The 9,188-nt window shown below is 59.1% G+C and overlaps 1 protein-coding gene across 4 annotated transcripts; it reads left to right on the top strand.

The window, feature by feature from the left end:
- Positions 1–319: 319 nt before the first annotated feature.
- PACSIN3 (protein kinase C and casein kinase substrate in neurons 3) lies at positions 320–9,016 on the top strand. Of its 4 annotated transcripts, none has more exons than XM_045485085.1 (12): positions 320–344; positions 4,113–4,186; positions 4,443–4,532; positions 4,673–4,829; positions 5,572–5,807; positions 5,906–6,061; positions 6,611–6,786; positions 6,930–7,050; positions 7,189–7,325; positions 7,654–7,656; positions 7,744–7,862; positions 8,478–9,016. In XM_045485085.1, the coding sequence occupies exons 3-12, from the start codon at positions 4,479–4,481 to the stop codon at positions 8,591–8,593; spliced, it is 1,275 nt and encodes a 424-aa protein (XP_045341041.1). In that variant the 5' UTR covers positions 320–344; positions 4,113–4,186; positions 4,443–4,478; the 3' UTR covers positions 8,594–9,016. The 4 variants fall into 4 exon arrangements, with proteins under 4 accessions (XP_045341041.1, XP_045341040.1, XP_045341043.1 ...); XM_045485084.1 differs by lacking the exon at positions 320–344 and adding an exon at positions 559–672; XM_045485086.1 differs by lacking the exon at positions 320–344 and adding an exon at positions 1,861–2,260.
- Positions 9,017–9,188: the final 172 nt, after the last annotated feature.

The following is a 9,188-nucleotide window of genomic DNA, read 5'->3' as shown; positions in this document are numbered from 1 at the left end:
CCACCCCATCGCGTGTCCTACCCAGTCCACAGAATGCGCCTCCAGATTGGCAGGCAGGGCTGCACATGGAAAGGGCACGGGTTTGGAGTTCAGGGTCTTGCCCGACTACAGATCTCTTGCAAGCTGAGGAAGGTCTCTGAGCCTCAGTTTCTGCATCTGTACAATGGGAATCCTAATGCTTAAAAGAGGGTGGTTGTGAGCCTCGCTGGAACGAACTTCTAAGAAAGCTATGCTCAGCAAATAAAATGGAAGGCAGTGTAGACCCGAGGCCTCCCTCCAAGGGGTGTCACGGCAGACCCCATCCCTTCCCCCTTCCACGAGTCTCCCAGGCTCTGCAAAGGCCGGTAAGGGCAAAGCCGAAATCTGACTCCCTATAGAGCGACGCGGCGCCACCCTGGGGAGCAGGCCCTGGCGCTTCTCCTGTTAGAGTCGATACCCACGGCCCGCGCTCGAGGAGCAGCCGGTCGCCGCGATGCCTGCAGCCCCTGCGCCCCAGCCTCTGGCGGGTGGGGTTGGGGCCGCGGCGGCGAGGAGAGGGCGGGGCCGGGGGCCGGGCTTCCCGGGGGAGGGCCGGGCGCGCTCCGGGAGGCGGCGGCCCCGGCCCGAGAGCGGCAGGACTCTGGCCGGAGCGTGGCCGGACCCCCACCCTCCGAGACGCCCAGGGAGGACGCGGTGAGTGCTGCCCCGGCGGGAACCACGGGGAGGCGGCGGCGGGAGAGCCCGCCCTCTCCTCCCGCTCCTAAAGTTTGCAATGGGACCGACTCCCGCTCTGGGAACCCGCGGCTACCCAACTCCGTGCGGGGACAGGAATAGGTGCCGCCGAGTGGAGCGGGCGTCTCATCTGCTGCGCCGCGCACCCGGCAATTTCCCAGGCTGGCAGTGGAGACGGGGACGTCGGGGGTGGAGGGGCACACCATCTCCTGGGGCTTTTCAAAGGCCGCCAAACGCCCTTTGGGGGCCCCGCTGCCCGGGGACCCTTCGCTCTCTGCAAAGAGCCCTAATTCCTGGGCCGCTATCCCGGGTCACCTTCCGGAGTCCACGGCCGGGCTGGCCCGGCAGGGTGCGCCCCCTCCCCTCAGCGGTGATCGACTGGCCCCACCCCCGCCGAGACCAAGTTCAACAAGTTTGGCCAACAAATCCTAAAGCCTCCATGCTTAGGCCTTGGCCCGGCCGCTCCGCGTGGGCTCCACCGGCTCCGAGTTGTGTAGCTCCGGGCCGGCAAGAGGGCCGGTCGAAGGGCGCCGTCCATAAGGGTTGAGGCCAGAGACGGGCAGCCCCTGGGCTCCGAGGTCTGGTGTGGAGGCTCCGGGTTTGGAGTGCGTCATCAGGGAGCAGGCACCTCGGGCTGCAGGTCGGGTTTCCAAAAGTGCCCCTTTGTTATGCCCCTCCCTGGCCCTGCCTCCTCCCCTCTCCCTGCGCCACCCCTTCCCCCACCCTCTGGGGCGGCTCTGGCTGCTGGTCCCAGCCGCTCTAGCCTAGGCACCACTCTCTGGACCAATGGGCCGCCCACTCCTGAGCCTTCACATCTTAGGGCTTAGGGAGGACGGGGAGGGGCTGCTGGGAGAAGAAACCCTTGGGCGCAGCCTGTGACTCAGGAGGATGGGCAGGGCAGGATGGCAGTGCTCCCTCCCAGTGGCATGCCCCCAGCTTCTGGGAAGGGTAGGGGCTGGTCTGCGCTGAGGTGGGGGGTACCTACCTGCCTTAGGTAGGGCGAGTGGGTTCTTCCCTGAGGCTCAGGACTCCCTTACCTTGGCCCAGGCAGTTATGAGGAGGCCCTGCCAAGCCGCAGCAGACTTCTGCAGGCCCAGTAGGTACTGGCTACCCCGGCTGGGGAGCGTTCATTATTAGCTTTCTGAGCTCTTGCGGGTGGCAGAGTGTGTTCTGGGGACCAATCTGGGTCTCTGCTGAAGTCAGGAGGCACAAGGTGCTGACTCTCCTCAACAGGGGCCATGGTTTGCACTGCCCACCCCCACGGCTAGATCTAGCCAGGGCTGCGGGGCCTGGCTGTGCCTGGGACTCTGGGCTTGTGTTTGCTCTGGGAGGCGGGAGGGAGCAGTGCCAGCAAGCACACACAGCTTGCTCTGTTCTGGGGCTAGAGAGAGGGAACGGGTGGGGGGCAGCTCTCCCGGGAGCCAAGCCTGGAGGCTGGAGCAGGCAGGGGGCCCGGGCCCCTGGATACCTCACTGGGACAGCTCCGAAGGCTCTGTGATTTACAGCTGTGGCTCTGTTTCTCTCCATCTGGTTGGCAAGTCCTTTCTGGGTAAGTGGGGCAGATTCAAGAGGAAGCAAGGTGAAGTGCCGAGGACCCTTGCGGACCAGCTGCTCCGTCCTCCTGCTCTGTACCCAGACACCTCCATCCACTGCAGGCCTCAGCTCTCTCTCTGAGCTATTAGGGCTGGATCCCACTTCAGGCAAGCTTTCTCACAGCTGCTCTAGCTGTGACCAGGTTCCCTGGTCTTTAGGTAGATGTCGTTTGTTTCTTCATTCAACTGCTAACTCCAATGCCTGAACAAACACAAATTGGACCACCTCTGTCAACGACTGGGGACAGATTCTGCCCTGTCAGTCACAACCCAATGGAATATATCATATATAACTGGACTGAGGGCTCACAAGGGGCTGTGTAAATGGGGATGGGGCAGTGGGGTGGGGGAGACTGTGAAGATGCCTCAATTTGAGTTTTGAAGGATGGATAGTTGTTTGTCCGTTTGGAGGGGAGCAGTGTGATAGAGTCCTGCTTTGGGGGCAGAGGGCACATACTGTGTCCTGGGCCTCGTGGTGTCCCTTGGGCCTGCTCAGAGGAGGAAGCAGTTTCCTTCTAGGGGCTTGAGTCAGTGCTAGGGACAGCTGAGACCCTGCCAAGGGTCAGGAGGGGAGTGGCCGCGTGCCATTGTGTCCTCTAACCTCTGGGGTGGTGGCTTTGGGGTTGGAATCCGCCTTGCCCTCCTCTACAATTCTGGAGCACACTCTTACAAGTGCCTGGTCACCTGTCTGACTCCTCCCATTCTGCCCCAGACTCTGGGCTTTTTGAGGGCGGGGCTGAATTACTCATTACTCATGGAGGCTTGTGGGACCTCAGTGGATGCTGTGGAACAGGATGAATGTCCCTTGTGACTGTCAGGCCCTCATATTTCTTGCTCATTGCCTGGTTTGAGTCTTTTTTTTTTTTTTTAATTAATTAATTAATTTATTTTGAGAGAGAGCTAGAGAGCTCATGGGAAGGGCAGAGAGAGGGAGAGAGATAGAATCCCAAGCAGGTTCTGCACCATCAGCACAGAGCCCAACGTGGGGCTCAAACCTTGAGATCGTGACCTGAACGGAAATCAAGAGTTGGACGCTTAACGGATTGAGCCACCCAGGTGCCCCTCCTGGTTTGAGTCTTTTTTTTTAAATTTAATTTTATTTTAATGTTTATTTATTTTTGAGAGAGAGACAAAGAGCGAACAGGGGAGGGACAGAGAGAGAGGGAGACACAGAATCCAAAGCAGGCTCCAGGCTCTTAGCTGTCAGCATAGAGCCTGACGCAAGGCTCGAACCCATGAACCACGAGATCATGACCTGAGCTGAAGTCGGATGCTCAACCGACTGAGCCACCCAGGCGCCCCTTCCTGGTTTGAGTCTTAAACCAGCCCTGGCACAGAAGACCAGGAGACAAAATTTCCATCTTAGGAGGGAGCCAAGGCTTCCTTAGGAGGACAGTAAAATGCACTTGTTCAAGCTCCTTGGCCAAGATAGGATTCGGGCCTCTTGGCCCCCAGTCTGCTCTTGCTGGCGAAGGGAGCTACTGGAGTGTGGCTGGGAACCCTCTGACTTGGCCTCGTCTGGTAAAGGGTCGCCTTGTTGTTCAAGCAAAGGCAATGGCGCCTGGCTTGGGCAGGTATCCTCTTTTCTCATCTGTAGTTGGGTGGGGGGCGGGGGCAGCAGGGCCCTCTGCCCACCACCCACCCCGCCTGCCGCCTAATCCCCTGCTGGATCGTGTGACCTGCCTGGCATTCTCCTGGCTGGAATCTGGCGCTTCTGACAGCAGTTGCTATATTGGGGGAGCTGGGCACCGCCCTGGACGCTCTAAGTCCCTGCCCTCACCCCCTGCTTTGCTTTTTTGCTTTTGTCAGCTTCAAGGCAGAATCACGGTTGAAGCTTTAAGAGTTGGACGCCCAGGTCCCTGAAGTGATCTGTAGGCCCCCCGGTAGGTGGAATGAGGCTGGGTGGGGGAGGGGGTGGGCAGACTCATGGCATGAGGAAGAGATTTGAAGTGGCCACCCTTTCTCCTATCCCAGCGCCTCCCGGGGCCTTCCAGACGTCTACCTGCTAAGTCCTAGCTCTGACAGTTCCTTAGATGGTGGGGATAGTAGTGGGGACAAAGCCCAGGGATAGGAGAGGATCTTCTTCTCTCCCCAAAAGTGTATATCCGGCTTCCCTGCTTACCCCTCTGCTCTCCACAGCCCCAGTCCGCCACCATTCCGTGCTGCAGGGACACCATGGCCCCAGAGGAAGACGCTGGAGGGGAGGCCCTAGAGGGCAGTTTCTGGGAGGTGAGCAGCTGGGTCCTAGGTTTGGGGGTATCCACTCCACTCTGGGCCCAGCCACCTGTCCAGGGAGGAGGCTAGCTGTCAGCCCCAGCCCTGGAGGGGGCTTCTCCCTGGCGACACTGCCTTTCTCCCATCTGCCCCAGGCTGGCAACTACAGGAGGACCGTGCAGCGGGTGGAGGACGGGCATCGGCTATGTGGGGATCTGATCAGCTGTTTCCAGGAGCGTGCCCGCATCGAGAAGGCCTATGCCCAGCAGCTGGCTGATTGGGCCCGCAAGTGGAGGGGCACCGTGGAAAAGGGTGAGGCCGCGCTTGGGCCTAGCCAGGAGCAGAGGGCCACTGAGGGTAGGGAGATCAGACAAGGCAGATTCATTTTTGCACCTCTTATGGAAAGCTTGAGGCTTTCATGTCTGCCTTCCCTTTGAAGAGCAAAGAGCCTCCTGGTTATTCTTACAGTTGTGCTGTTAAGAGTTTGCAAAGTATGGTCATCACTTATTTTGATATTTGTAACAGCCCTGTGATGGAGACAGTCCTGTTCTATCCATTTTCTAGAGGAGAATCCAGAAGTTCAGAGACACTAAGTGACTTGCCTGAGGTCACACAGCTAGGAAGAGCTAAAGCTTGAACCTAGGCCTTCTGACTCAAGAGCTTGGATCTTTCCATCCTAACCAGCTGCATTCCTTGAGGGTGGAGGCTAGTTCTTCCCTTTGGGACAATAAAGTATAGTGGCTCATATAGGGTTTGAATCTCAGTTCGACTTGTAGCTGTAATGCTTTGGGCAGTTAACTTCACTTTTCTGGGCTGCTGTTTGTTGTCTGTTAAATGTTGATCACGACATTCTCTGCATGGTGGTGAATAAAGATTCAGTGAGATCTCGAATATCGAGGCACAGAGTAGATACCGATAAAGCAGCAGCTGACATCTTTGTTGTTCCTCTCTGCATTCCCTCTGTGCCTGGCGCCCGGCGCACCACCCAGTGAGAGGGGGTGGGCTGGTTTCTGGTGGCGTCCCTGGCCTGGCCCAAACCCCTTCCTCCCTGCAGGCCCCCAGTACGGCACGCTGGAGAAGGCCTGGCACGCCTTCTTCACGGCAGCTGAGAGGCTGAGTGCGCTGCACCTGGAGGTGCGGGAGAAGCTTCAGGGGCAGGACAGCGAGCGGGTGCGCTCCTGGCAGCGGGGGGCCTTCCACCGGCCAGTGCTGGGTGGCTTCCGCGAGAGCCGGGCCGCCGAGGATGGCTTCCGCAAGGCCCAGAAGCCCTGGCTAAAGAGGCTGAAGGAGGTGAGCCTGGGAGGGGTGGGTCCCTTCCTGAATCCGCCCTGGGCCACCGGGGCCGGGGCTTGGCGCGCAGGGTCCAGACTTGTCCCCGTGCGTGCCAGGTTGAGGCGTCCAAGAAGAGCTACCATGCGGCCCGGAAGGAGGAGAAGACAGCCCAGACTCGGGAGAGCCACGCAAAGGCAGACAGCGCCGTCTCCCAGGAGCAGCTGCGCAAGCTGCAGGAGCGGGTGGAACGCTGCACCAAGGAGGCTGAGAAGGTACCGGGCGGCCGACATGCCTTTCCCAGCCCTCTTCCTCACCTGCCACCCCTTCTCCAGGTCATCATTTAAAAGAGGACCCAGAGAAAAGATGATGCTTTACCCAGGGAAAGAAGCGGTGCAGTTTTGGGTGTTGGGAGGAGCTTAGCAGTTGAGGAGACCTTCCAGCTCCTTCCACCGCATCCTGCCTGGGACAGGCTCTCATGTGGCCTGCTCTTCCAGAGCACCCGTTCCTCCAGCTCTGCGTATCTGCTGCTCCGTTTCTACCTCCTCCATGAAGCCTTTCCCCGTTCCGCCCACCGCTCCCTATAGGTTGACCCTCACCTCACTCTCCATCCTCGCTCACCAGACTCTCAAAGCTGCTCTGCCCAAGTGTGACCTCCCTTGTTAGGCTGCTGGGGTCTTGGAGGGCAGGAGCTGGGTCTGTAGAATGATTGCTGCCGGTGCCTAGCCCGGGGTCTCTCGCCCATGGCGGCGCTCAGTAAACACGAGCGGAGTCCTGAGTGGAAGAAGGTCTTGTCCTCACCGGGCCCCTCCTGTCCCACCCAGATGAAAACCCAGTATGAGCAGACGCTGGCGGAGCTGCATCGCTACACCCCGCGCTACATGGAAGACATGGAGCAGGCCTTCGAGACCTGCCAGGCTGCGGAGCGCCAGCGGCTTCTGTTCTTCAAGGATATGCTGCTTACCTTACACCAGCACCTCGACCTCTCCAGCAGTGAGAGGTATGGCCTGCGAGGTGGGCCTGGAGGTCTGGGCAACGCTGGGTCTCCTCCATCTCCCCCAGGCTCTGGCCAGGTGCAATGAGTTTGGGGGGCGGTGCTGGGGCTCGGGGCTCCCCGGTGTGAGGCTGTGCTTCGGGTCACAGGTTCCAGGAGCTCCACCGAGACCTGCATCAGGGCATCGAGGCAGCCAGTGACGAAGAGGATCTGCGCTGGTGGCGCAGCACCCACGGGCCAGGCATGGCCATGAACTGGCCACAGTTTGAGGTATGGGAGGTGTGGGGGGCTCAGCCTGGACCTGAGGAGGGAGGCTAAGGCTTGGGATGAAGTAGGTGAAGGTCTGAATGGCTCCGGCTGCCTCCACAGCCCCACGGCCCAGTCTGAGCCTAAGCACTGTCCCCATAGGAGTGGTCCTTGGATACACAGAGGACGATTAGCAGGAAGGAGAAGGGCGGCCGGAGCCCTGATGAGGTTACTCTGACCAGCATCGTGCCCACGAGAGATGGCGCTGCACCCCCACCCCAGTCCCTGGGGTCCGCAGGGTAAGAGCCAGAAACCTGGCTGTGGGAAGGAAAGATCTCTGCCCCCTGCCCTGCCTTCTTTCCCTCTGTCTCCTTCCCTTCATTCCTCTCACACCCAAAGTGGGGTTGAAAATTGGTGCCAGGAACCTCAGGACCTACTCAGTAGTTACAAGGATGCCGGTGTTCATGGTGGTTTAGATTTGCCAGGCGTTTCCCATGGTCCCTCTTGTCTACTGCTCACATCAGCCCTGTGTGGCAGGAAATGCACCAAGCTCACAGGCATGTGTGGCAGAGCTCAGACTGGGATTTTTCAGTTTCTCCCCACCTGCCTCTCCCAGGATTCTTCCAGAGGGTGAGCCCTTGGCCCTGAGTCCTAGGCTCTCTTGCTCAAGGTGGTCCTCGGGCCCTGAGCCTGTCCACTTCTGTCTCCTGTCTCTAGTGGGCAGGATGAGGAGTGGTCAGATGAGGAGAACACTCGGAAGGCTGCCACAGGGGTGCGGGTGCGGGCACTCTATGACTACGCTGGCCAGGAAGCTGATGAGCTGAGCTTCCGAGCAGGTACCCAGGGACCCCTTTCCTGTTCCTCTCCAGGCTTCAGCTTCCCCCTTCCTTCCTTTATAACTTGAGCAGGGGTGTGGGAAAGGAAAGCCTAATGTTTACCTCCCAAGGACCAGTTCTCTGATTCTCTCTTTTTAAATGTTTATTATTGATTAATTTTGGGGGGAAGGGGAGGGGCAGAGAGAGAGAGAGAGAGAGCGGGAGAGAGAATCCCAAGTAGGCTCCACGCTGCTAGTGCAGAGCCCGACATGAGGCTCAAACTCCCGAACCATGAGATCATGACCTGAGCTGAAACCAAGAGTTGGACAGTTAACCAACTGAGCCACCGAGGCGCACCAGTTCTCTGATTCTTAAGGCTACTCTGGGTCCAGCCCCCAGGAGTCAGAGTGTCTGCTCTGAGCCCTCACCTGCCTGTCAAAGTCACCAGCTTGGGCCTGCTTGATGCATTCAGGGTCTGAGGTGGAGTGGCTTGCTGACTTTGACCTCCCTTTGCCTGAGACAGGTCTCCTCTTCTAGCTGGGTTCTCCTACTGTCCCCTCTCCCTCAGTCCTTGACCCAGTTGCAGAAGCGAGCTGGGCCAGGGCAATTGGCCGTGACTAATCCCCCTTCCCCCAGGGGAGGAGCTGCTGAAGATGAGCGAGGAGGATGAGCAGGGCTGGTGCCAGGGCCAGTTGCAGAGTGGCCGCATCGGTCTGTACCCTGCCAATTACGTGGAGTGTGTGGGGGCCTGATCTGCCTTGACAGACCTTCTGCAGCGTTTCTCCACCCTGCGTCAGAGCCCAGCTTCTCTTGGACAGCCGACCCGAGGACCCTGGACCATGGTGCCCCTGCTGCCCTTCTGTCCCTTGAGGAGGAAGGAAGTCCTGGGTCCCAGGGAGGGGGGCGGCCTGCATCTAGGAAGGGACTGGTAGGGAAGGGCCAACTGAGTCTAGCCTGAGGGGAAGATAGGGAGGTCAGGAGGTGACAGAAGGGCTCAGGGGTGCCTGGGCCTCTCCAGGAATGCATGGGTCTCCCCAGGAGCCGTGGACCCAGTTCCTGGTCTCAGTGTTTTGGGATTCCTGGGGTGGTCTTGGGGTGGTGAGTGTAGTTCTGGGCTAGGAGCACTCTCCTGTGACTTGTTTTAGTGTGTATTAAAGTTGGAGAAAAAAAAAAAAGCACTGTCAGGTGTGTGTGCATCTTTTCTGATACTCCACCCTTGCCAGACTGCAGAGGGCATCTGGAGAGAGACACTGAGTGGGGAGGTCTGTGGGTCTAGAGTATGTCATGGAAAAAGGTTTGCCAGTTTGGTATCTGCTCTGGAACTTCGGGACCCTAATCTGGGGTGGG

This window comes from Leopardus geoffroyi, chromosome D1 (assembly GCF_018350155.1).
Source record: "Leopardus geoffroyi isolate Oge1 chromosome D1, O.geoffroyi_Oge1_pat1.0, whole genome shotgun sequence".
NCBI classification, from domain to species: domain Eukaryota; kingdom Metazoa; phylum Chordata; class Mammalia; order Carnivora; family Felidae; genus Leopardus; species Leopardus geoffroyi.
Note: the sequence above shows the minus strand (reverse complement) of the source record. Positions and strands in the feature narration are given on the sequence as shown.

Coding starts and splice junctions, on each gene's coding strand:
- PACSIN3 (XM_045485085.1), top strand. CDS start 4,479: ATGGCCCCAGAGGAAGACGCTGGAGGGGAGGCCCTAGAGGGCAGTTTC. Junction 5,808..5,905: donor GGCTAAAGAGGCTGAAGGAG/GTGAGCCTGGGA, acceptor CGTGCGTGCCAG/GTTGAGGCGTCCAAGAAGAG. Junction 7,863..8,477: donor TGAGCTGAGCTTCCGAGCAG/GTACCCAGGGAC, acceptor CCCTTCCCCCAG/GGGAGGAGCTGCTGAAGATG.